General features: G+C 41.9%; 1 protein-coding gene across 3 annotated transcripts in view; it reads left to right on the plus strand.

Annotated features, from left to right (window-relative positions):
- Positions 1-26,918, plus strand: part of USP7 (ubiquitin specific peptidase 7) — a 636,127-nt gene that overhangs the window by 40,991 nt on the left and 568,218 nt on the right. For 2 of the 3 annotated variants that reach the window (XM_073632969.1, XM_073632970.1), the window contains exon 2: positions 10,847-10,951. The exons of the other annotated variant lie outside the window; for it this stretch is intronic. In XM_073632969.1, coding sequence (XP_073489070.1) covers positions 10,847-10,951 — 105 coding nt within the window. The remainder of the gene's footprint in view (positions 1-10,846; positions 10,952-26,918) is intronic. 3 annotated transcript variants of the gene reach the window in all.

Raw genomic sequence — 26,918 nt, forward strand, 5'->3', positions numbered from 1 at the left:
CCTTTCTCCGTCGTCCTCCGCAGCTCCTCCTTTCTCCGTCGTCCTCCGCAGCTCCTCCTTTCTCCGTCGTCCTCCGCAGCTCCTCCTTTCTCCGTCGTCCTCCGCAGCTCCTCCTTTCTCCGTCGTCCTCCGCAGCTCCTCCTTTCTCCGTCGTCCTCCGCAGCTCCTCCTCCTTTCTCCTTTCTCCGTCGTCCTCCGTCGTCGTCCTCCTCCTTTCTCTGTCGTCCTCCTCCTTTCTCCGTCGTCCTCCTCCTCCTTTCTCCGCCGTCCTCCGTCCTCCTCCTCCTTTCTCCGCCGTCCTCCGTCCTCCTCCTCCTTTCTCCGCCGTCCTCCTCCTCCTTTCTCCGCCGTCCTCCTCCTCCTTTCTCCGCCGTCCTCCTCCTCCTTTCTCCGCCGTCCTCCTCCCTCCTCCTCCTTTCTCCGCCTTTCTCCGCCGTCCTCCGTCCTCCTCCTCCTTTCTCCGTCGTCCTCCGTCCTCCTCCTTGACATCCGCGCTATAGCCAACCACTTGACATCCGCGCTATAGCCGAATGACTGCTACAGCGCTGACCCGAAATATGATGGCCTCCCCTGTGCACGCGCTGTGATCACAGATTCGGGTGATCACCGATCTGAGTAAGGGGCCGGTCTCGGCCCCTTACCATGTGATCAACTGTCAGCCAATGACAGCTGATCACATGATCAAAACAAAAGCTCTGTGATCGTTTTTTTTTTTTTTTCTCCACACGCTGATAGCGCAAGAAGAAAAAAAGCCGATCACCGGCTTATCAGCAAGGGACATCGGTCCTGAAGAGGAAGAGGCAATTCTGCCTCATGTGCCACCTGCCATTGCCACCTATTAATGCCCACCAGTGGTGCCGATCAGTGCCCATGAGTGCCACTCATCAGTGCCGCCGTTTTTATATGCATTTACTGGACAGGAGGTGGTTAGAGATTTCTCACTACTGCAATTAATCCCTTACTTTTACTACTTATGGACGTGTGACTGTTATTTTAACTGTTGCTCTGCTAAAAGCATTCTGGCCTTGCTATCGCGTGTCTGTTGGGCACCTTGGTTGAAGTGTACTGCACTAAGGAATTCTTGTATAAGAAGTGTTTTGTGCTTGAGGGGCATCTTTTCTTTAGATCGATTTTATAAATACTATTTCTCTAGGGCATTACGAAAAAAAAGAATATTCCTCAGTCGTTTAAGGAATATAAAAAAACCCCCTAAAAACTGGGATGCCATTAACGTTCATGTGCGTGTAAAGGCAGGTGCCCCAATAGTTTTGGTGGTGTGTGTGTGTAAATAAAGAGTCGCCCCTTTTAAAATCTTTTTGTTGCTTTGCAGCCTGAAATAGACACAGTTTTTGGAAAAAGGATTACCCCCTTGTGTCAGTATTTTGTTGAACCCTTTTTGTTTTAATTACATCCTTTTAGTCTGTCAGAATATGTCTCTACTAACTTTGCACATCTAGACTTTGCAATATTTACCCACTCTATGCAGAACTGCTCAAGTTCAGTTTCATTTGACGACGGTTTGAGGACTGCAGTCTTCAAGTCATTTCATAGATTTTTAATGGGGCTTAACTTTTTCGCTGCCAGAGCGTGTGGTGTGTTTTTTTTTTTTTTTTTTTTTTTCCCACACCTGTTTAAAAAAAAAAAAAAAAAAAAAAAAAAAAAAAGGTAAAACTTTAACCTTGAAGATTATATAAAACCAAACATTATATATTTTCAGAAAGCTCATACCGTAGAGAATAAGTGATAGGGTTGTTATTTTGGAAAGTAAACATTCTTCCCATTGACTGCTTTCTGGCAGAGGGCAGCAGATTTTCCTCAAGAATTTGACAGTATTTTGCCCCATCCATTTTAACCCTCTATTCTGACAAGTGCTCCAGTCCCTGCTGTAGAGAAACTCCCTATTACAGGATATTGACACCTCCATGCTTTACTGTTGGAATGGTGTAATTTGGGTGGTAAACTGTATTGGATTTTCGCCAGACATATCGTTTGGTGTTGAGGCCGAATAATTCAATTTTATTCTCGTCTGACCATAACACCTTTTCCCATGTGGCATCAGAATCTTCAAGGTGCTTTTTGGCAAAGCTCAGTCGTGACTGCATGTGGCCTTTCTTGAGGAGTGGCTTTTTTTTTTTTTTCTTGCAACCCTCCCATACAAGCCACATTCATGGAGAATTTGTTGTCACATGCACACAATGACCACTTTTTGTTATCAGTTCCTGCAACTGCTTCAGAGTTGCTGTAGGCATCTTTGTAGCCTCTCTGACCCGTTTCCTCCTGGCTCTTTCATCCAGTTTGGAGCAATGTCCTGATCCAGGGAGGGTCTGTGTTGTACCAATAACCTTCCACTTCCTAAAGTGGTTGTAACCCCTCTCCTATAACCAGTGAAGTGAACAGCCTCAGATGATACAGATGAAACCAATCATCCTACATAGGTTTTACTTTGTATATTTGCAGTCTTCCCCTTTCTACACTCTTTGGAAAGTGCAGATTATGTTAGAAATCTTACTTCCTATATCAGCAGTGGGTGTGGAGTCCAAGCTTGCACTGTGTGAGAGCTTATTGGAGGAAAGACACCCCCCCCCCCCCTGCACATAGTCAATAGACCAGCTCTCTGCTTATCTACCACTTCTACCACTCAAATTTTCAGCTGCTGTTATCTGTGGTGTGTCAGAGCTTGTCAGAAGTGACTCTGATAACAGGAATGGAGCAGCAGAAAGACATGGCACTTAGTGCTTTGGAGAGAGATAAGTAAACACTACAGATATGTGCTTAGGTCAAACTTCATGAATGGGGTTTACAACCACTTTAATGGACTTAAAAGTGCTTTCAAGCATGGATAAAGCCTTTGACTTTTTTTTTTGTATTTTTTTTTCTCCTGACTTGTGCCTGGCCACAACTTTATCCTGGAGATCTTTTTGACATTGCCTTGCGACCTATAGTTGATTGATTTGCTTCAGTTGTACTATCAGGGACTGGTATTGCTCTAGAAAAGTTATTTTCATGCTGAGCTAATCAAAATGACCATAGCTGATCAGTTGAAAATCAAAGGGGTTTGTGCGCCATTGAGAAGGTGATTAGCTTCACCTGATTGCGTTTCCAAATCATTTTAAGAGTGGGGGGTTCTTTTTCCAACTTGGTGATTGTGTTCGAATTTTTAAAAAATGTCTAATGTTGGTGTTATCTTTCACTAGGATGTTATAACTTGCACTGACTAAATACAACTAGATAAAACAAAAACTGTTTTCATTTTACGTTGCAAAGCATCAAAATGTGATTATTTTAGGGTGCGCTGATTCTTTTCTATGTCTACTGTATCTCTAAGAAGCAGCTACCACTTGACTGCAATCACTACACTGTCCCACAGTTGTCATCAACCCTGTCCTCAGGGCCCACTAAGAGGCCAGGTTTGTAAGATAACTGAAATACATCACAGGTGATATCATTTGCTGCTCAGTGATTGCAGTATTCTAGTCTGCATCTCCCCAAGGTAATACATAAAACCTGGCCTGTTAGTGGGCCCTATGTATTACCTTGGGGAGATGCAGACTAGAATACTGCAATCACTGAGCAGCAAATGATATCACCTGTGATGTATTTCAGTTATCTTACAAACCTGGCCTCTTAGTGGGCCCTGAGGACAGGGTTGATGACAACTGCTGTACCATACAAAAATATATATATCAGTTCAACTAGTGAAGCTTTGAGTGTGTTCTTAAAGTGATATGTGCAAAACAAACGGATATCTCAATACATAAAAATATCAATTCATATGGAATAGTCCATCCCAGTCAATTTCATGTGAAACTCAAAGTTCAAAATCAAGCATCCAAAATTTAGATCATTCAGTGTGAAAGTCTCCTACAATCTTTGTGCAATTTGAGAAAAACATGTCCAGTTTTTTTTTTCAATATAGCTGCAAAGAGAAATCGCACCACCTCAGTGCTTTTCACCCCTCATGGGTATCTTCTTGCCTCAATTCCAGGACCCCACTATCAAAATAGGTCAGCCTCACTTGTGTTGGTAAATGCTGATAAGGCTCCTCTCCAAGCTCTCCCGTCCCCTTAGTCCCAATCTCCCAGGCATAGAGGCAGCCAAAAGGAAGCATAGAAACTTTTCCAATAGTGTAGACCACTAATTATATATAATTTTTTTTCCTGGACCTCCCCGTGTCAGCCTACTACGGGTCAGCTTCGCCCCATCTGACCCCTCCAGGACCACCTCCCTTTTTCTTTTTTTTTTTTTTTTTAGCTCATAAAGGGTCGGCTGTCTGCCCACACCAGTGTTCTTTTTTTCGTCCTCGCTCCGGACTTTTAAAGTTTTTATTTTATTTTTTTTATTTTTTTTTTTTCTCCATCCATCTTGTTCGGGTTCAGCCTCTCCCGGTTCATAAGACCCCCCCCCCCCCCTTAGTTAGGCAGGTGCTGGCACTCTCTCCTTCCATGTTTTAGTGTGTTCAGGCAGTGGTTTGGCTCGCTGGGACTTGTAGTTCACCACCTCCACATGTATTCCTTTCAGGAAGCTCAGAGTTGAGCAGGTGAGGTCAGAGGTAGCTTCCTCTTTGGGTTGCCTAGCAAACACCAGAATGCTCACTGCTGATTTGCAGCAGGTTTTGTCCTCTAGGCTAATCTCAGCCTCCAGCTGATCAATCTGCGACTCTGCTCTGGTAAGCCTCCTTCCAGGTCTCTCATTGCTTTCTGCTGTTACTTGTCTGTCAGAGTGTTTTTATTATCCTGTGCCTTATAGGTCTGGGAAATTTTGCCTAGCTGCCTTTAGCACTGAAGATTCGGATGGAGAAATTTATTTTTATTGCATTTATTTTATTTTTTGTTTTAAGAGAGCACATCCTCTGTTTTACAGAAAGAAGGGCCCAGTGCGAGATAAACACCCGCAAGGGGTTTCCAAATCAGCATTCCACCCTCAAAAGAGTAAAAAAGGGACTAGACATGACAAATCGCAGTCGCATGCAGCTGGATAGACGCCCATTGTTACAGCATTCCAGATCTCTCTCGCTCTTACCTCAATTTAGTCGCTTGGACCCGAGCCAAGAGAGGTCAAGACATCAGACAGCCTCTAGAAAGCGCAAATCCGGGCGCAGACACAGAAGATCCTCTTCTTCGGATAGGTCTTCATTGCCAGCCCAGGCAGAAGAAAGATCCTTTTGGGCCTGCTCAACTGAGGTTCTCAGAGGAAAGCGGGTATGTGCATCTTGCTTCAAGGAGGCAGCTCAGGACAATGCTGCGAAAGCACGCTAGGTTAAATCCTACGTTAAGCACGCAGTCAAGGAAGGGTTAAAGAGTGTTTCAAGGGATCCTGCTGTATCTTCAGCATCTGCAGATTTAGATCATGTATTTTCAGTGCATTTTAACTCTGAAGTGAATAGCGATTTGGATCCATCTGAGGCTGAGATGGTCTCGGAATCGCATATGTTTGATTTTTGCATTGGTTCCCCCTTGGTGTAGGCTATTAAGGATGCGATGAAGTGGCAGGAAGAATTGTCGCCTCCAATGAGACAGCAAAGATACTACCCGTATTTAAAGAAATTGTTACCTTCCTTCCCATTCTTTTCTGAAATTAAAGAAGTAATTGACGAGTGGGCAGGGCCTGAAAAGAAGCTCAATGTGCATAATAGAGTATCGAAGCTGTACCCCTTGGGACACTACGCCTAAGGTGGATGCTTCATTACGTAGATTTGCCCACCACATGCTTTCGCTGGAGGATTCGGTCTCTTTTAGGGATCCTAAGGATCGCAGAATAAACGCAGACCTAAAAAGGTTGTATAGTTTGGCCGGAGCAGCCTGCAGACCGGCGGTAGCACTCACTTCTGTGGCAGCAGCACTTGAGCTGGGTTTGCACCTGTGCGTTTTGCGGATTTGCACTACCGTCCATTTAAAATGGTCTCCTATGGAGCACATTCTGTGGTGTGGGTCTGCGGAATGCGGGGAGTGCATGGGTGTGAATCCAGCCTTAGAGTGTGGGTAGCGGAGCTGGTGGATGGATGTTTGGATGAAAGTCTGGGAAGTGGCAGTTCTTCTCCTTTGCAGTTTTCAAGACTGCTGTAGAGTTGTGGCTGTTGACCAGGTCAAGATGACGGCAAAGATGGATTCAGAGAGGCCAGTGCTTACAGACAGTTTTTCAGACAGTGGAAGGGAGCCGGTTCAACCTTCCAGAAACCTAAGCCCAGGGCCAACAAAGCTCCTAAGGCTTCATCTAAAGAACCATACTGTTTGGTACTCTGACAACATAGTCCTTAGACCGATACCGAGCTTTCTACCTAAGGTGGCCACATAATTTCGTATGAACTGGGAGGTCATTCTCCCAGCCTTTCCGGCGGATACAGCTGATGAGTAGGGTAGACCTGGTCTCTGTGGTTTCAACCTACCTGAAATGGACTAAAAGCTTTTGAAAACAAGATCAGCTGTAGGTGTTCCCAATGGGGCCTAAAAAGGTTATGCCAGCAACATCCAGAGTTGACTTCCTGGTTTGTCAAGACCATACATATTGCATACGAAATGCTGGGCCTTCCTCTCCCTTCAGAGATCCAAGCACGTTCGACGAGGGATATGGCAGCATTAAACTCTCCATGTTATCCTATGTGTCCATGCACACATAGGCTGTTCTCAGTAGTTTTGGGCAGCGGCGTTTTTGAGCAGTAAAAAAAAAAAATAAAACTAGTGGGTTCTGAGAGACGGTTTTCAGCTGTAACAACGCTCTAACGCTGAGAAACATTCAAAAACGTCGTTCACCAGAGGTTAACATGTTTTATCCATTGAAGAAAAAGTGAAAAAAAAAAATTCTGCAAAAAAAACTGCTAACGCTGAAAAAAAAAGCGAAAAAACGCTGTTGAAAAGTTGTCTGGATTTCACCGTCAACACTCCACAGAAACTGCTCCCCTAAAACTCATAATGGCTAAAACCAATGATCCTTATTCTGTACTCCTACTCTTGAATCTCTCTCTACTACCTTTGATACAATTTACCACCCCCGCCTTTAAAAAAAAAACTCCATTCCTTTTGGTCTCTGTGACTGTACGGTTTGTTGGTTCTCCTCTTGCCTAGAGCTCTGCACCTTTCAGTGTCAAAATTCCTCCACCACCTCCTCCCTCCTCCTCCCTCGTCAGCTGATCCCATGGCTTCCAATGCTATATGTATGCCGACGCCCAGATATTTCTACCCCCTAAGCTCACTCCATCAGTCTCTTCAAGCATTAAGAATTGCCTCACCTCCTCCCATGCTCGTGTACAGGACTTCCCCAGAGCCTATCCCATCCTCTAAAACTCCCTTCCCTAATCAGTCAGGCCATCTCCTATTCTGTCCATATTTGGTTTGATTGGCTGCTTTGGAAGGTAGTGGAGAGATCTGGGGTCTCATAGACCCCAGATCTCTCCACAAAGAGGAGCTGTCATAGGCCATGCTATCACAGGGGATGTTGTTCAACTCTTGCGATGGCAATAAAGTGAAAAAAATGTAAAATAAGTGTCCAAAAAAAGAACTTTAAAATTGCTCCCACCCCCTAATGCTCACTCACAAATGCGCCTATAGCTGCTGCATGCATATGTAAAGGGTAATCGTTGTTAATGTCAGAGCAATAATTCTAACACCAGACCACCTGTTTAACTTAAAGGGCTAATTCACTCTGTTTTTTAGCGCACTTGTATAATGCAGATAAACCAAGACACATAAAAAGAAATTGCTTTGTGTGTCCTATTGACACTACAACTCTGCATTGACTTGTGTTAAAATACAACATTTATGCAAGGCATGTCAACGAAATGCAACTAAAGTACAAACTTTTGCCTTGTTAGTTTTGTCTCAAACCTACAAACAGGAGCATGTGATGTCACAGGAAACATGCAGAATGCATGCTAAAACTCACGTCAGTGCGTGTCAAAACACTAACGCAAGTCAGTACACTTTTAAGATGCACATACAGTGGATGGAAATGTACACCCTTGTTGTGGACTGAAGGTGGTTAAGTTTGACTGCTATGTGCATTAGGTGTTCATTTAAAATGTTATACTTATTAATGCCCGTATTTGACTTTTTTTTTTTTTTTTTTTTTTCCCTGTCCTCCTGATAAATCACTGCTACCTTTTTTTCCTTTTCGGAAAGTTAAACTTTAATATGGGATGACTGAATACAGATGATCGTGGTGGAAGTATTATGGGTTTTCTGAAGAGGACATTTTTTTTCCCCCTCCAAACTAATAGTTCACCTATTTAAAAAAAAAAAAAAAATTGGTGCACAATTTATTTTTTACACTGCAGCCTGTACAGCATTGTGGGTGCAATGTCAGTCACCTACAGACTGTCAGCTGTCTGCCTATACCACCTGAAATGGGCAGACTGTTGCTGCAGGAACAATCCATGAACCATGAGTGCTCACCAGCCTCCTCGCAGCTCATTGAGAACTACAAGCTGTCTGCCGCGGCGGCGGCTGGCTGTACTCGGGGAAACTGTGAATGATGTAGCCATATGGGTGGAGCCTGTAGTAAACTTAAAGTGGGACGTCAGTAATTTTTTTTCAACTTTCCATCTATTAAATCTTCTGCCCTTGTTTTAACTTAGGATTTTAAAACCTTTTTTTTTCTGCCAGTAATTACCTTATACAGCCTACTTTCTGTTTCTTGTCTGGTAAAAAGCCTAGGCTTATGATGTCATGTACAGCTCTCTCTGAGTCTGCCAGGCAGGGAGGATGAGTCAGAGGGCCAATGAGAGGTGCAGAGCTGGAGTTGTGTGTCTGTGTAAATCCGGGAAGTGAACAAGCTTCAGCTGCCACAGTTAATATGGATGCAGTCAGACTCAGTGGAGGGAGATTTCTGCAGCATATCGCAGTCCCGCTATGTCACTGATTGCTGCCATTACTAGTAAAAACAATTAACCACTTGGTGACCGCCTTCCATATAGTGTGGCAAGCTCGGCTGCACACACTGATGTACCTGTGTGTCGGCCTGTGCATGTGGTACTGCGGGCGACCACCCACGATTGCCGTGAAGAGGGGCAGATCCCCGTTCTGGCGGGGGGGAGAGCGAGATCAGCAGTTCCTAGTGATTAGGAACAGCAATCTCTCTAGTCCCAATCAGTCCGTCCCCCTGACAGTTGGAAACGCCTCCCTAGGATACACTTAACCCCTTGATCGCCCTTAATGTTAACCCCTTCCCTGCCAGTGCCATTTATACAGTGATCAGTGCATTTTTATAGCACTGATCACTGTATTGGTGTCACTTGGGGTCAGATTCTTCCGCCACAATGGCGCAGTCCTGCTAAAATTCCCTCATCCCAGCCATTACCAGTAAAAACAATACATAAAAAGTCCCTAAAATGCTTCCCCCATTTTGTAGACGCTATAACTTTTGCCCAAACCAGTCAATATACGCTTATTGGAATTTTTTTTTTTACCAAACACATGTGGAAGAATACACATGGGCCTAAACTGAGGAAGAATTTTTTTTTTTTTAATATATATTTTTGGGGATATTATAGTAAAAAAAAATTTTTTGTGTGGGTTTTTTTTTTCTTTCAAAAATGTATTTATTTTTTGTTTTATAGCGCACAAAATAAAAACCGCAGAGGTGATCAAATATCACCAAAAGAAAGCTCTATTTGTGGGGAAAAAAAGGATGTAAATTTGGTTTGGGTACAACGTCCCATGACCATAGTTTGTAGGCGCTATGGTTTGCGAAAAAGTTAATCAGCGCTTATTGGGATTTTTTTTTAACAAAAATATGTAGCAGAATGCATATTGGTCTAAATTGATGAAGAAACTCGTGGGGTGTTATTTTTTGTGCTTTAAAAAAAAAAAAAAGCAGAGGGTCAAATACCACCAAAAGTAAGCTCTATTTGTGTGTGTGTGGAGACTATCTTTTTATTTGGGTACAGTGTTGCAGGACCGCGCAATTGTCAGTTAAATTAAGGCCATGTCATATCAGAAAAATGGCCTGGTCGGGGGGGGGGGGGGGGGGGGGAATATTCCAGAGGTCAAGTGGTTAAATATTGGGCTGTGCTATTTTTGGCATATTCACTCCAAGTTTGAGTGTGAAGTCAGATTGCTAATAGGCCTCGGCTATTATCTTACTGAGAAGCACAATTAAAGTGTATCTATGGTCAAAATGTAAGATTATATTCTACATTGTATTTCAGTAATTTCTAGCCTACTACTTTTTAGGGCTCTTTCACACTGGCGGACTCCACCAGTGGATCCTCCTGCTCAGTGATGAATCTGTCCTCATGGCTGTGTCCGCTCTCCTCTATGGATGGCCGGGTGTAATCAGACCGCCTGTCTGTTTTTACATCCGACTGTCATCCGCGATCCCCCTTTTGTTAGTGGATAGGATCGGATATAGGTGGATGTAAACAAACGCATGTCAGTTTTACATCTGCCGCTCCATAGAGGGCAAGGTTGTTTGGTTTTTAAGGTGGACCCGATCAGTCTGCCTGTGTGAAAGGGGCCTTAAGCTAAACTATCTTATAGTTTCTATTTCTGTATTTTAGTTTCTATATTTATAGTTTCTGTATTTTGTGTAGAATCCCACACGTTTTCTTCCTAAAAATCTGTGATGCATCACTGTCCTGTCGGGGCATTGCTGTGTCAGAATTTAGAGCCTTCAGAGAATGACACAGGGGCAGAGAGGCGGAGTCAGTACGGGAATCGCTGATTGCAGGCAGCAAGAATACACCCCTTTTTTTTTTTTTTTTTTGACTGCTTCTTTTAAATCATCATTTTTATGAAATAATAATTGGATTTTCATTGTGTTTATTAGGTTTGACAAATTGTGTTATTTTCTCTGTGGTATGCTGTATAAGGATGTATTATATAGTTAATAGGATGACTATTTGCTTCTTCTTTAGCTGGAGATGCTGATGACCCACCAAGAATCACTCCTAATCCAGTAATAAATGGAAATATTGCTATGGCAGATGGCCACAATAATACAGAAGAGGATATGGAAGATGGTAAGTTTTGAAAAAGGTGTGCAGTAATCGCACATTACATATTTGCATTCAACATTGGAAAGTAAGCATTACAGTGCCTTGAAAAAGTATTCATACCCCTTTGAAATTTTCCATATTGTCATGTTGCAAACAAAAACGTGAATGTGTTTTATGTGATAGACCAACACAAAGTGGCACATAATTGTGAAGTGTAAGGAAAATGATAAATGGTGTGTGTTTTTGTATGAAAAAAAAAAAAGTGTGTGTTTGAAAAGTGTGGTGTGCATTTGTTTTCAGCCCCCCTGAGTCAATACTTTGCAGTGACTATGGTTCTACAATTACAGCTGCAAGTCTTTTTGGGTATGTCTCTACCAGCTTTACACATCTAGAGTGAAACGTTTGCCCATTCTTCTTTGCAAAATAGCTCAAGCTCTATTGGATTTAGGTCTGGACTTTGAGCCTTCTAACACATGAATATGCTTTGATCTAAACCATTCCATTGATGCTCTGGCTGTATGCTTAGGATTGTTTTGGTGGAAGATTAACCTCCGCCCCAGTCTCAAGTCTTTTGCAGACACATTTTCTAAGATTGCCCTGTATTTAGCTCCACCCATCTTCCAATCAACTCTGACCAGCTTCCCTGTCCCTGCTGAAGAAATGCATCTCCAACATGATGCTGCCACCAACATGATTCAAGGAATGGTGTGTTCAGGATGATGCACATTGTTAATTTTCCGCCACACATAGCGTTTTGCTTTTAGGCTAAAAAGTTCAATTTTGGTCTTGTCTGACAGGAACACCTTCTTCCACATGTTTACTATGTCCCCCACATGGCTTCTCGCTAACTGCAAGCGGGACTTCTTATGGCTTTCCTCCTGCCACTCTTCCATAATGGCCAGATTTGTGGAGTGCACGACTAATGTCCTGTAGACAGATTCTCCCACCTGAGCTGTGGATCTCTGCAGCTCCTCCAGAGTTACCATGAGCCTCTTGGTTGCTTCTCTGATGAATGCTCTCCTTGGATGGACATGTCTTAGTAGGTTTGCAGTTGTGCCATACTCTTTCCATTTTCGGATGGTGAATTGAACCGTGCTCCGTGAGATGTTCAAAGCTTGGGATATTATTTATTTTTTTAATAACCTAACCCTGCTTTAAAACTTCTCCAACTTTATCCGTGACCTGTCTGGTGTGTTCCTTGGTCTTCATGACGCTGTTTGTTCACTAAGGTTCTCTAACAGACCTCTGAGGGCTTCACAGAACAGCTGTATTTGTACTGAGATTAAATTGCACACAGGTGGACTCTGCTAATTGGGTGACTTCTGAAGGCAACTTGTTTTACTAGATTTTAATTAGGGGGCTGAATACAAATGCCACACTTTTCAGATATTGATTTGTAAAAAGTTTTGAAAACCATTTTATCATTTTCCTTTCACTTCAAAATTAGACTAACACTAAGTGGCACATATCACACAAAATCCCAATAAAATACGTTTGTTTTGGATGTAACATGACACAATCTGGAAAATTTTCAAGGGGTATGAATACTTTTAAGGCACTGAATAGCTTCTTATCACTTGTGTCAGAATCTCTAACAGATAATTAGAGGAAGCCATGTATTGATAAAAATACAAGGCGTTGCCTAAATGGCAGATGTGGTATATTCACATTCGGTAAATGTCACAGGCAGGGAAGGGGTTAACACTAGGGGCGATCGAGCAGTTAAATGTGTTCCCTTGTGTGTTTCTAACTGTGGGGCAATGTGACTGGAGGAAGAGACAGATTGCTGTTCCTAATTACTAGGATCAGCAGATCTCTCTCCTCCTGTCAGAATGGTAATTTTGTGTGTTTGCATTAGGGCTGCAACTAACTATTATTTTCATAATTGATTGGTTGACCGATTTTATGGTTTCGATTTATTCGGTTAATAACCTTAAAAAAAAAAAAAAAGTGTGGTATATAATTAATATGTAAAGTGTTACCTTTTTTTAAAAAAAAAAAAAAAAAAAAAAAAGTAATTCTTAAATATCTCTATGCAGTGGTAAATATAAATAACCAACTATATTGTTGGGGAGCAAAATATCGAAGCCACTCTGAGAATAACAGACAGAAGAGATATACTGTATGTACTATTAAAGTGTGAATCTGGTAAATATCAGACCCAGATGAATTTTTTTTTTTTTATTAAATAACAGAACAATGTCTTCCTTCAAAAAAAAAAAAAAAAAAAAAGTAATTTTAAGAACGTTTGTTTGATTTTCTAATTGTTAGTGGGGTCAAATCGACGTTGGTTTTAAACCACAGTGACAGGAAAATTTTGGAAATAAAAAATTGATCAAAGGAATTTTCAGACAGTGTATGTGGTTTTCGTTCAGAAATGGCATTTTAAAAACAAGTAAAAATTGCAAACATTTTTTCATTCAGCGAATGTACAAACATTTTTCGTCTGAATATTCTCGCCTGAAAATTTCTCCATGCGGCCAGCATAAGTCTTGGTACACACCTATGCAGTTTGCTTTTGATCTGTTTCTGCAGTGCTTTTTTATTTTTGTGCATATAATTTTGCTGCGATTTTGCGTTTTAATTTTTTTTTTTTTTTGGCCAGTTTGTTGTTGGGCAGAATAAAAAACACAAATTGCTGCAAAAAAGCATTACATGCTATTGTGCAGTTTCTCCATTGAGGTATAGTGAACCGAAAAAGCACAGTTTTGCTTTAGAAAAAAAATCCCTGACCCTTTCCAAATACGCAGCCCGTAAGCATAGATGTGAACGTGTCCCATAGGAAACCATGTAAATGAACTATAGTGCGTTTCTGCTAAAAGCACCAAAAAACACATAGATGTTAACCAGGTCTAAGACGTTTAGTCACATAATGGGGTTAAAAACTAAAATGAGCCCTTTATAGTACAAAAAAGCAGATAATCACTACTGTAAGGGGTTCATTTTTGTTACTGTAGAACTGTGAAAGTGATCTTTACAGTAGTGATTTTATTTTTGTACTATAAAGGGCTAACTTGAGTGTCCCCGCCCCCCCCCCATTATGTTACTGGCTGATCGATTATGAAAATAGTAATCGATTAATTTCATACTCGATTAGTTGTCGAGTAAGCGATTTAGTTGTTTCAGCCCTAGTTTGCATACACAGCTCCCCGTTCTTGCTCTTGTGCCCGCGTCTGCTATTAAAGGAGCCGACGTTCCAGTATGGTGATTCGTGGGTACGAGCTGACCTGCTGCCGTGTAAATGACGGTGGCTGGTCAGCAAGTGGTTAAAGGAAAAAAACTGACCATTTTGGGAAAGGTGTTTTTATAACAAAGAAAAAATTTTTTGTACATAAGTAATTTTTCTCCTTGACCGATGTGTGCTGATGAGGCTGCACTGATGGGTGGCACTGACTGGCATCACTGGGAACTGTTGGGGCTGCACTGATAATCAGGGCGCTGATTATCTGTACAGGTCTCCCCTAAGAGGAAATGCCGCTAATGGGCTCTCCTTCTCACACTGTTATCTGTCACTACATGTGATTAGCTATGAACACCGCTCATCACATGGGTAAAGAGCCGCGTCATCGGCACTTTACTGAGGTCAGGGATGTGCCGTGTCCCAGGGACACAGCACTCCACCGATCGCTGCATGCCTCATATGACATCATCCCAGAATAGGAAAGCACCCCGCCCGCTGTCATTTGTCTATATGGCGGGTGGGAGGTGTGACGAACGTGTATGTAAGATCCCTGCCCTCCTCGCTAACTCGTATTGAAGGACTTGCCAACCTTACACCACACTGTCGCGTAACAATCGTCACTCTCAGCTGCGCCTAGCGCAAAGATTTTCCAGCTTGTGGGACCACAATCTAGGTGCCAGCAGCCTGAAAGCGATTGTCACTGGGCTAATTACGCAATTAACCCTTTAACTGCCACCACTGACGTTTGTTTAGGAAGGGTCAGGACTTCCATCAATTTAGCAATACCAATTATGATTTTAGAATAAGCGTCTGCAACACACACTGCCACCACAGACAGGTCTGTTCAGAGGCCTTACTCTACAATAGTAGTGCTCTTCAAGAGGCAGATTCGTTTATAGCTTGCATTAAGAGCTTTAGAGACAAGGTTAACACTTTTTAACATAAGGGTTCAATATGAAAAGGTCAAAGTTGGTGAAAATAAAATATTTACAGAAAAAAGATGTTGCAAAGAGATAACGACAATATACAGCCACAAAGAAATAAGGTAGAATTGGGGAAGAATACTTGCAATTAATGTCCGAGGGTTGATCAGAGTTCAATCGATGAGCTGGGTAATCTGTTCTCAAACTTGGCAGATGTTCCTGCTTGGATAGTAAAAGGAAAACTGACCATTGTCTTGGCATCTCCTCTCTTCTGTCAGATCAAAGGTGTTGACAGCGACCAGTGACCAATCGTTTGGTCATCTTGTTTAGGGGTTGGTTGCTACAAATGACCATGTCCCAGGTACACATTGTGATATTCATATCTCTGCATCTCTACTGCTTATAGACTGCAAATATCCATATCATTGTTCAGTGTGACATTTGCTTCAAAATAAATACCCACGTCAGGTCTCCAAGGCCTAGTTTACCTAGGAGGAATAAGGGGTACCAGTGGTTTCCCATATGACCTGACATAGGGGTGTCTGGACTTGAAATGTTACAAATTATCTGAGGAAAATAAATGTCCATATTATGGCTGTGCTACTACTTCGGAAGTTATGAAACGTGCAGAAAATTTCATACTTACTACACTGAATTGAGAATATGACCGTTTTACGATAGGCCTGGATATCCTGCCAGGCCAACATTAGCTGTTTTTACAGACCTAGCTTGGTTCTTCTTTCTCTAAGATAACAGCTCTTGAAGTATAAAGCCTATGAATTCCCGAACATGAGGGAGGGAGGTTCTGGAATTTCTAGTGCAATGTTAAACTGTTAGCCAAGCTGTCATGGCTGCCCTAAGGTTCTCAAACAATGTGGCCACTAGCTAAAGCTTTTGGTGTGTCCAGTACGTGATATTGTTAAATGAGGTGGTTAAGGTACATGGCACAAGCTACTGCAATAATTATAGCCTAAGCAGTGGCCAATCTGTTTTGGTATCCAAATCTGTTTGGCCCAGCTGGCCCAAGTTAACCTGGAAATGTTTTAGCAGTGCCCTGAAATCTGCTAAAAAAAAAGAGCAGGGAACTTCCTGGTATGCGAGTATGCTTACCATTTCATAGCCTGATATCTGCAGTGATAGAGGCTCTGCTGCCTGTGAAGGTTTAGAGTGAGAATTTATAATGTCACTACTATGCTGCTCATTTCTCTCCTTGCTAGAGAAAATACTCTCCCTGTGTTTGGATTTGTACTTCCTCCACCTCTTCTGCTTCCTAAATATTCCCCCACCTGTAAATGGACCACATGTCATTAGATAACCAGTCATTGGGGAGGTAGCTGTGACCTGATGAAGACAAGCCCATTTCCTTAGCCAAAATGGCCATCTCCATGCAGAGACAGTGCAGAAAAAGGTTTGGTAATTCAGTAATGAACGGATCATCAAAAGGAAGACCACACATGTGATTAGCTCATTGCCCTCTTTTTTGGTGCAGCCTTCATAGCTCGGATGCTGGGAGTTGGTCTCTGACTCCTGTATGCTTTGTGACTTGTGGTCATGGTCACGACTTCATCACTTTATACATGCATATAAATATTCATGTCAAATACCAATATCACAATTGTGTATATTCTTCTAGAGTCTTCCAGTGCTTCCTTACACTCTAAGCAATCTATGTGCACACCTCCGGTGGACCTCAATTTCCATCAGTCATAGACGCATGTGTAAATGAACCCACAGGGAAACCACCACACACTCAATGTTACATAGTCAAGTTGAAAAAAGATAAAAGTCCATCTAGTTAAACCAATAAAAGGGGGTTGGGGGGAGGGGGAGAGATCGTACAATCCTATATGCACAGTCCTATACCCACAGTTGATCCAGAGGAAGGCAAAAACCCCAGAAAAAGCATGATCCAATTTTCTCCAGCAGGGGAAAAAAATTCCTTCCTGATCAGCATTGCCTAAAAATGTTAGTATCCAGTTAAATTAGGTATATTTAGGAGAGAATGCAGTCCCTTTTTTCACGTGCAAAAAATAGCTTTATTAAAAATTTAGATTATTTGCAATGTACATAGGTAATAAGTCCATATTACATTGTCACAGAAGCCAAATGGAACATATATACGAGTCTGCAAAGACTTCTATAAAGAGGAAACTATAAGCTTATACAGGTCAAAATTGCATAAGGCCATTGTCTATTGGTTGTATAACAATTGAGGTCCCATTAAGTCACGTGAAACCTACAATTACACCCCTAAGCATACAATGATAGGTCAATTAGGTACAAGTGTCTGGTGATTCTAGCCATCTGTCCCTTATTTTGTTATATAGTAGGACACCCTCTGTTTGTTTTAGAGCTGCACGATTAATCGTCAAGAATCGTTATCGCGATTTTGACTAAAGTGTTTCACGATTCTTTCTATGCAAAAAATTCTCTCTGCTCTTCTGAAGCCACAGCAGTCCAAAAGGAATGAAAACAAGGGAGGAAAAAACCCTGCCAGTCTGCCAAGAATCAAAACAACATTCTTTATCAGTTGAACTTAAGTATAAACATTGTAACAATTTGTCAATGAAATAGACTTTGTGTGTAAGTGAAAAAAGTTAACCACTTAAACACTAAGCCTTTTTCTGACATTTGTTAGTTTCAAGTTAAAATCATCTTTTTTTTTTTTTTTTTTTTTTTTGCTAGAAAAATAGAACCCCCAAACAGTCAGCTTACGGGCTGCGAACACGGTTTCATGTTGGAAGAAAGTTTGAAATTTGTCAGTGTCTGGTAGTACCCCAGTAGACACACTTTAGGGTCTAGTGAAAGGGGAGATCCCATGTAATCATGTAGAAATTGAATAATTTGTTCCCAGTGATTTTATACGGTAGGACAAAATATGAGGTGGTAAAATACACGTGCATCACACCGGGGACTTGGTGGATTGAGTGTTTTTTTTTTTTTATATCTGGATAACCGGATCTGGGGTTAATACCTTGTGCATTATGTACAGTTGTCAATCGGTGCGGTCATTTGGGGGACACCTACCTGCAATTATCCAATATTTCCTCCCATTCTAAGTCCTCGATGTTTCCTAAGTCGTGTTCCCTCTTATTTTTGACATGATATACCAGTTTAGTGGCGTTTGGGGTCAGTAGTGTGTTGTAGAGTGTCGAAATAATACGTTTTTGGTTTGGTCCAAACCACAAATATCTATCCATGGTAGTGACGATAGGGGTGTATAGGAGTCCGGGAATTGAGTTTTTGTGGCATGTCTAAGCTGTTGATATAGAAACAACATATAGTTTGGAAGGGAGAAGTCAGACTGCAATTCAGAAAAGATCTTATGCCTGTTGCCAGAGCAACTGGTTTAGGTATATGACTGTGTTGCCCATATGCTTGGGTCAGGGATCTGGAGGAGCTCAGATAAGGAGGGGTTAAACCACAAAGGAGTGTGTGTGAAATGGAGTTTTGCCAAGCCTCCCAAGTGCTGATTCCCAAATGTGTTGGTGGAAGAGGATGCTCGATTGGGTCAGCTGGATACCAGAACCACAAGCTACTGGTAATGATTGCAGAGGTGAAAGCGCAGGGTGCAGATGTTGGCTGCATACCAATGTTTGGTATCTTGCCTGGTCTGTTTTGTCAAGGTGACAAAGTGGGATAATTGGGCTGAAATATAATATAAAGTCTGGTAGAGGTGTAACCCAGGTTGACAGGATTTTTAAGGGTAAGCCATGGTAGTTTGTCTGCCGGATCCCCCAAAGGTATTCAAAATGGAATTGATGGTCTTAAAAATTGTAAGGGGCAAATACAGTGAGAGGAGGAAAAGTATTTGATCCCTTGCTGATTTTGTACGTTTGCACACTGACACATTGCCAGTCTATAATTTCAATGGTTAGTTTTTTTTTTTTTTTTTCCCAGTGAAAGAATAACAAAAAAAATCCTGAAAAGTGCATTACAAAAATTATAAATGGATTTGCATTTTAATGAGTGAAATAAGCATTTGATCCCTTTGCAAAACCCTTGTTGGCAGTCAGAGGTCAGACGTTTCTTGTAGTTTGCCACCAGGTTTGCACACATCTGTTTGCAAATCCTTTGTAAGTCATTAAGGTTTCAAGGCTGACGGTTGGTAACTCGAACTTTCAGCTCCCTCCACATATTTTCTATGGGATTAAGGTCTGGAGACTGGCTAGGCCACTCCAGGACCTTTTTAATGCGCGTCTTCTTGAGCCACTCATTTGTTGCCATGTGTTTTGGGTCATTGTCATGCTGGAATACCAGTTTTTAATGCCCTGGCTGAGGGAAGGTGGTTCTCGCCCAAGATTCGACGGTACATGGCCCCGTTCATCGTCCCTTTGATGCAGTGATGACGTCCTATCCCTTTAGCAGAAACCCACCCCCCGCATAATGTTTCTATCTCCATATTTGACGGTGGGGATGGTGTTCTTCTGGTCATAGGCAGCATTCCTCCTCCTCGCACAGTGAGTTGAGTTGATGGCAAAGAGCTCGATTTTGGTCTCATTTGACCACAACATTTTCACCCAGTTCTTCTCTGAATCATTCAGAAATTCATTACCAATCTTCAGACGAGCCTGTACATATACTTTCTCGAGCAGGGGGACCTTGCGGGCACTGCAGGGTTTCAGTCAGGGTGGCTAAAAACTGTTTAAAAAAAAACAACTTTTTTTTTTGATTTTTAAATCAGGTTTTTGCTTTTGGAGTAAAAATCTACAGATTTTTTTTTTCCCATTTAAGATACATTGAGTTTATTCAGCATGAAATGGAGCTTAGTTATGTAGCATGAGACTGTATGTATATTCTGCAATATTTACCTTTTTGGTAAACTCATTCAATGAATCCAAGCTCTGCAAGCTGAGAACATGCACTGCATTGATGCATTCACACAATGTCACAGTAAAGATGAGATTAAAACAAAGTTCAGGAATATTCCTTTATCCTATTGTTTTGCAAACCTTTGTACACTACAAACTGTATGATTGAATCGGTTCTGATATTGCTGTTATACTCACCTGACAGCTTATGCTAAATTGGAAACCTTCATTTTGTTTGCAAATATTATAGATTCTAATTACCAGCAAGAATAACTCCTTACATTTAAAGAGCACCTGTCATTTCAGATCCATCATGGAAGAGCCTGTTAGCTGGCATCCAGTCACCTGCGGCTGCCATGCCCCTCACCTTATGTCACCAGCCGTCCCATTAAAGTGAATGAATCGTGTTGTATTGTCATTTAAATAGACTTAATTTAAACCAAATCCACCCTGGTTTCAGTCCTTCACGGCGTTGTGTGTTACCAATTTGTTTTCTTGGGGACTATGGTCCCAGCTGCCTTAAGATCATTGACAAGATTCCTCACCTTTCTCGTGAGCATTGAAACTCCACGAGGTGAGATCTTGCATGGAGCCCCAGACCGAGGGAGATTGAGTTAATTTGTGTTTCTTCCATTTGCGAATAATCACACCAACTATTGTCACCCTCTCACACTGAGCTGCTTGGCAATGGTCTTGTTGTCCATTCCAGCCTTGTGTAAGTCTACAATCTTGTCCCTGACATCCTTGAAAAGCTCTTGGGTCTTGGCCATGGTGGAGAGATTGGAATCTGATTGCTTCTGTGGACAGGTGTCTTTTTATACAGGTAACAAGCTGAGCACTCCCTTTTAACCACTTAAGAACTGAAAGGATTTGCCCACTTAATGGCCAGGCCATTTTTTGCAATACGGCACTGTCATTTTAACTGACAATTGTGTGGTCGTGCAATGCTGTACCAAAACAAAATCTATTTGTCAGAAAAAAAAAAAAAAAGAGCTTTCTTTTGGTGGTTTTTGATCACCTCTGCTTTTTATTTATTTATTATTTTTTTTTTTCTGTTTTTTTTTTTTTTTTTTTTGTTTTATAGCGCATAAAAATAGACCATTTTGAAAAAACAATTTTTTTTACTCTTTGCTAAAATATAAATTATAAAAAACATATTTCTTTATTAGTTTAGGCCGATATATATTCTACATATCTACAAAATCGCAATAAGCGTATGTTGGTTTGTGCAAAAGTTATAACGTCTACAAAATAGGGGATGCATATATCTCCCCCCATCCCCCCTCGGGGATTGCGGCAAACAGTTTTGACACAATTTAAAAAAAAATTTTTTTTTTTGGGACTAATCTTTAGAATGTTTACATTGACAGATCTCCGTTCTGTCTGTCGGGACCAATCATGGGGTGCCGGCGAGCATCGCGGCCATGCTCATCAGCTCTGGCGTCATGCTGCTTGCGCGTGCCCCCTACAGCTCTTAAAACGGCTAATGTACCATGATGGTGATTCACCTAGGGAGCCAACCTGCTGCAGTATAACCTTAAGTGGTTAAGAGTGCTCCTAATCTCAGCTCGTTACCTGTAAAGACACCTGGGAGCCAGAAAAATTGCTGAATGATAGGGAATCACATTGTTATTTCACTCAAAAAAATTCAATTCAATTTATGACTAATTTTTATTTTTTAATGCCTATTTCTGGATATTTTTGTTCTCTCACTGTTAAAATAAACCTACCATTAACCACTTAACAGACTGCCGCACGCCGATATACGTCCGAACTTTGAAGAGGAATATTGTTATGGCAGCAGCTGGCTGCCATAACTTCGGTATCCTTATCTTTGGCCAGCGGTCTGCTTTCAGATGAAAGTGGTCTTTGCAGCAGATTCACAGCGAGATCACTTATCGGTGGCAGTAGAGGTGCCCCCCTCCCGCTGCGCTCCGGTGAACTCCGCCGCTTACCGGAGCTGTCGGCGGAGGCAATTGGATCCTTTCACATGCTGGGTATGTAGACGAGTGAGGGGAAGATGACCCCCCCCCCCCCAAACCGTCTCCATACTATTGCAGGGCGGAAGCGATGTCAAAACGTCACTTCCGCCCATAGCTCTTAAAGTGCCTTTTTTTTATGTATTTATTTTTTTATTGCATTTTAGTATAAACATGACATCTGAGGTATCTTTGACCCCAGATCTCATATTTAAGAGTTACATAGTAGGTGAGGTTAAAAAAAAAGACACGTCCAACCCAAGTGTGTGATTGTATGTCCGTATTACATTGTATATCCCTGTATGTTGCGGTCGTTCAAGTGCTTATCCAATGATTTCTTGAAACTATCGATACTCCCAGCTGAGACCACCGCTTGTGGAAGGGAATTCCACATCCTTGCCGCTCTTACAGTAAAGAACCCTCTAAGTAGTTTAAGGTTAAACTTCTTTTTTCTTATTTTAATGAGTGGCCACGAGTCTTGTTAAACTCCCTTCTGCGAAAAAGTTTTATCCCTATTGTGGGTTCACCAGTATGGTATTTGTATATTAAAATCCTATCCCCTCTCAAGCGTCTCTTCTCCAGAAAGAATAAGTTCAGTGCTCGCAACCTTTCCTCATAACTAAGATCCTCCATGCCTTTCTTTGTACTCGCTCCATTTCCGGTACTTTATTCCTGAGGACTGGTGCCCAGAACTGGACAGCATACTCTAGGTGTGGCCAGACCAAAGTCTTGTAGAGCGGGAGAATTTATCGTTTTTATCTCTGGAGTTGAACCCCCTTTTTAATGCATGCCAATATTCTGTTTGCTTTGTTAGGCTCAGCAATGGCATGCAATGCCAAGCTGCTGCTATCATCTACTAGGGCCCCCAGGTCCTTTTCCATCCTAGATTCTCCCAGAGGTCCCCCCCAGTGTATAGATTGCATTCATATTTTTGCCGCCCAAATACATTGTTACATTTTTTTACATCGAACCTCATTTGCCATGTATTTGCCCACCCAATTCATTTGTTCAGATCTTTTTGCAGGGTTTTCCTGCGGAGAAGTTATTGCCCTGCTTAGTTTAGTATCATCCGCAAATACAGAGATTGCACTGTTTACCCCATCCTCCAGGTCGTTTATGAACAAATTAAATAGGAATGGTCCCAGCACAGAACCCTAGGGGACCCCACTACCCACCCCTGACCATTCCGAGTACTCCCCATTTATCACCACCCTCTGAACTCGCCCTTGTACTCACCCTATGGTCCATGGCAACTGACCTTATTTTGTACAGTAAAAGTTTATGGGGAACTGTGTCAAATGTTTTTGCAAAATCCAGATACACCACGTCTACGGGCCTTCCTTTATCTAGATGGCAACTCACCTCCTCATAGAAGGTTAATAGATTGGTTTGGCAAGAACGATTCTTCATGAATCCATGCTGATTGCTGCTAATGATACCGTTCTCATTACTAAAATTTTGTATATAGTCCCTTATCATCCCCTCCAAGAGTTTACATACTATTGATTTTAGGCTAACGGTAATTCCCAGGGATGTGTTTTGGGCCCTTTTATAAATATTGGTGCTACATTCGCTTTTCTCCAATCAGCTGGTACCATTCCAGTCAGTAGACTGTCAGTAAAAATTAGGAACAATGGTCTGGCAATTACTTGACGGCGTTCCTGTAGTACCCTTGGGTGCAAGCCGTCTGGTTTATTAATGTTAAGTTTCCCAAGTCTAATTTTAATTCTGTCCTCTGTTAACCATGGAGGTGCTTCCTGTGATGTGTCATGAGGATAAACACTGCAGTTTTGGTTACTGAAGCCCCCCCGATTCCCTCGTGAAAACTAAGCATAAGAATAAATTCTTCCTTTTTTTTTTTTTTTTACAAACTTTATTAGGTATAAAACAAAAAACGGTACAGTGCAAAATGTTATCAATAGAAGTACATATAAAAATAATCATCAGTACAAAAAATTACGATTTGTGTATACAACAGTTGTATAATTTTGGAATATACAATACAAGTATTTCTATTAGAGAGGTAGATGTAGACAATTATTCGGGGTTAATAAACCGATATGAATGAACCAAGGGTGCCATTTTTTATCAAATATGTTTTGAATTATTTAGGCTGTGAAATATATTTTCGCCCCTTTCACGCGGGGGCGGCGTCGGCAGTAAATGGGTTCTATTGTAAGTGGCGCTTTACCGTCGGTATGCAGCCGCTAGCGGGGCGGTTTTACCCCCGCTAGCGGCCGAGAAAGGTATACTCCGCTCCTTCACCGCTCCGAAGATTCTGCTAGCAGGCCTTTTTTTCACACTGGAGACACAGCAGCGGCTGTTTCGGGTCGGTTTGCAAGCGCTATTATTAGCGCAATAGCGCCTGCAAACCGCCCCAGTGTGAAAGGGCCCTTAGTAGTTTGATTCTTGTTTTAAGTTGGGATAAGGGAAGTGTAGGAGATTTCCAGTGGTATGCAATGAGCCAGTGTATGGCTACGCATATTGTATGGACCAGTCTCATATGAAAAATATTTAGACCTATGATGGGTATGAATAGAAGACAATTGGAAAGAGTGAGAGTAACATCATTTTCAGATATAATGGATGCGAAATCTTCAAGACGTTTCCATATCTGAGACTTTATCACAGTACCAGAAAATATGAGAGAATGATCCTGTAGCGATGCATCCTCTAAAACAGGGGTCTCCAAACTTTTAAAACAACGGGCCAGTTTAAATGTCCTTCAGACTCTAGGAGGGCCGGATGGTAGCCAGCGGGGCCAGAAAATGGCCCGGACAGGGCATCAGTGAGAATAAATATGGCCTCGTGGGTTGGTGGTCAGTAGGAGGAGGAGGAGTGCCCCTATTAGTAGGAGGAAAATTATCTTGGTATTAGTAGAAGAAATTGTGCCCCATTGTTGGTGTCACTGGGAGGAATAATGCCCCATATCAGTGGGAGGAATAGTGCCCCAAGGGCCAGATAAAGATTAGCAAAGGGCCACATCTGGCCCTCGGGCTGCAGTTTGAAGACCCCTGCTCTAAAACATATATGAGATACTGATGGAAAAATGGCGTGAAGTTTAGATGGAGTATAATACCAACTTGTGAAGAGCTTAATTGCTGTCTCTCTAATTGTGATTGATCTTGTGCATTTGAGAAGATTGTAAATGCAATCAGACCAATTTTCAGCGGAAAGGGTGAAGTCACATTCTTGTTCACATTTAAGCATATAGGGATTTTTGCAGCATTAAAAGAAAAATTATAAGACTCCCAATAGCGAATTCAGAAGATTCCTTCAAATTAGACACTTTTACAACACTTCTTTTCAGATTTCATCCAATTTATCACACACATTTTTTGAAAAAATTTGTATTAATCTCAGAAATGTACTCAAATTTGATTGGCACCAATAGTCCAGGAGAAGAATAAATTCAATACCTTCACCATCTCCCCATCCTTTGTAACCAGATGTCCTTCCTCATTCTTTATGGGGCCAATATGATCTGTCCTCCCTTTTTTACTCTTTACGTACTTAAAGAATTTCTTGGGATTTTTTTTGCTCTCCGCTATGTGTCTTTCATGCTCTGTCTTAACCGTCCTTATTGCACCCTTACATTTCTTGTTGCATTCTTTATAAAGTCTGAATGCTGATGATCCCTCAACCTTGTATTTTTTGAAGGCCTTCTCCTTTGCTTTTATATGCATTTTTACATTGGAGTTAAGCCAACCAGGACTTTTGTTCGCTCTTTTAAATTTATTACCCAATGGGATGCATTGGCTAATGCCTTTATTTAATATGCTCTTAAAGCAAACACATCTCTCCTCCGTGTTCTTTGTTCCTAAGATTCTATCTCAATTTGTGCCTTCTAGCAAGGCTCGTAGTTTAGGGAAGTTGGCTCTTTTGAAATTCAGTGTCTTTGTATTCCCCTTATGTTAACTATTTGTGTGATTTATACTGAAGCCAATTGACCTTTGATTGCTGTTACCTAAATTGCCCCGTATTTCCACATCCGTGATCAGGTCTGTGTTGGTAATCAGTAGATCCAGTAACGCTTCATTTCTAGTTGGTGCGTCTACTATCTGACCCATAAAACCACCTTTAGGAACTGGTGAGCCTTAGATGAATGCTCGGTTCCCTCCACCCAGTCTGTCTGCATAGTTAAAATCCCCCATTATGATAACACTTCCCATCCTTGCGGCTAATCCAAATTGTGATAGATCTGTCTCCCCTTCCTCCCTCAGGTTAGGAGGCCTATAGCATACTCCCAGTATTTTCCCCTTAGCTCCCTCCCTTTGGAGCTCCACCCATAAGGATTCCACCTCCTCCCTAGCTCCCTTAGTGATGTCATCTCTCACATTCACTTATACATTATTCTTGATATATAGGCATACCCCTCCCCCTTTTTTGCCCTCTCTATCCTTGCGATAAAGGGTATACCCTTGAATGTTTGCCAGCCAATCATGAGAGCTGTTGGACCAGGTCTCTGAAATTCCCACAAAATCCAAATCCTCCTCGTACAACAGTAGCTCTAGTTCACCCACCTTGTCTGCCCGGCTCCTGGCATTGGTGAACATGCCACGTAGTTTAGACCGGTCGCATATTATCTTCTTATTGGGTGTTCCAAGATTGCAACTAGGACTTGCTACTATACTTACCTTGGGTTTATGTGCTTTGGTCAACCTACCACTAATGCCCCCATACTACCCTATGGAATATGTTCTGCGCTGACCATCTCTACCTCTGGACCCTACCCCCCTCGCCTAGTTTAAAAACCCCTCTAACTTTTTGGCCATCTTCATTCCCAGCTGATCTGCACCCTCATCATTTAGGTGCAGTCCGTCCCTTCTATAGTACTGGTTATTGACTGAGAGGTCGGCCCAGTCCTTCAGGAACCCAAACCCCTCCTTACTACACCAGCTCTTCAGCCACTTGTTTACTTCCCTAATCTCCCTCTGCCTTTCTGGTGTGGCTCGATGTACCAGTAGTATTCCTGAGAATACTACCTTGGAGGTCCTTTTCCTCAATATAGCTCCTAAGTCCCTAAAATCGTTCTTTAGGACACTCCGTCTGCCTCTGACTTTGTCATTGGTGCCAACGTGCATCATGACAGCTGGG

The sequence above is a fragment of the Aquarana catesbeiana genome, linkage group LG06 (assembly GCF_042186555.1).
Source record: "Aquarana catesbeiana isolate 2022-GZ linkage group LG06, ASM4218655v1, whole genome shotgun sequence".
In the NCBI taxonomy this organism is placed as follows: domain Eukaryota; kingdom Metazoa; phylum Chordata; class Amphibia; order Anura; family Ranidae; genus Aquarana; species Aquarana catesbeiana.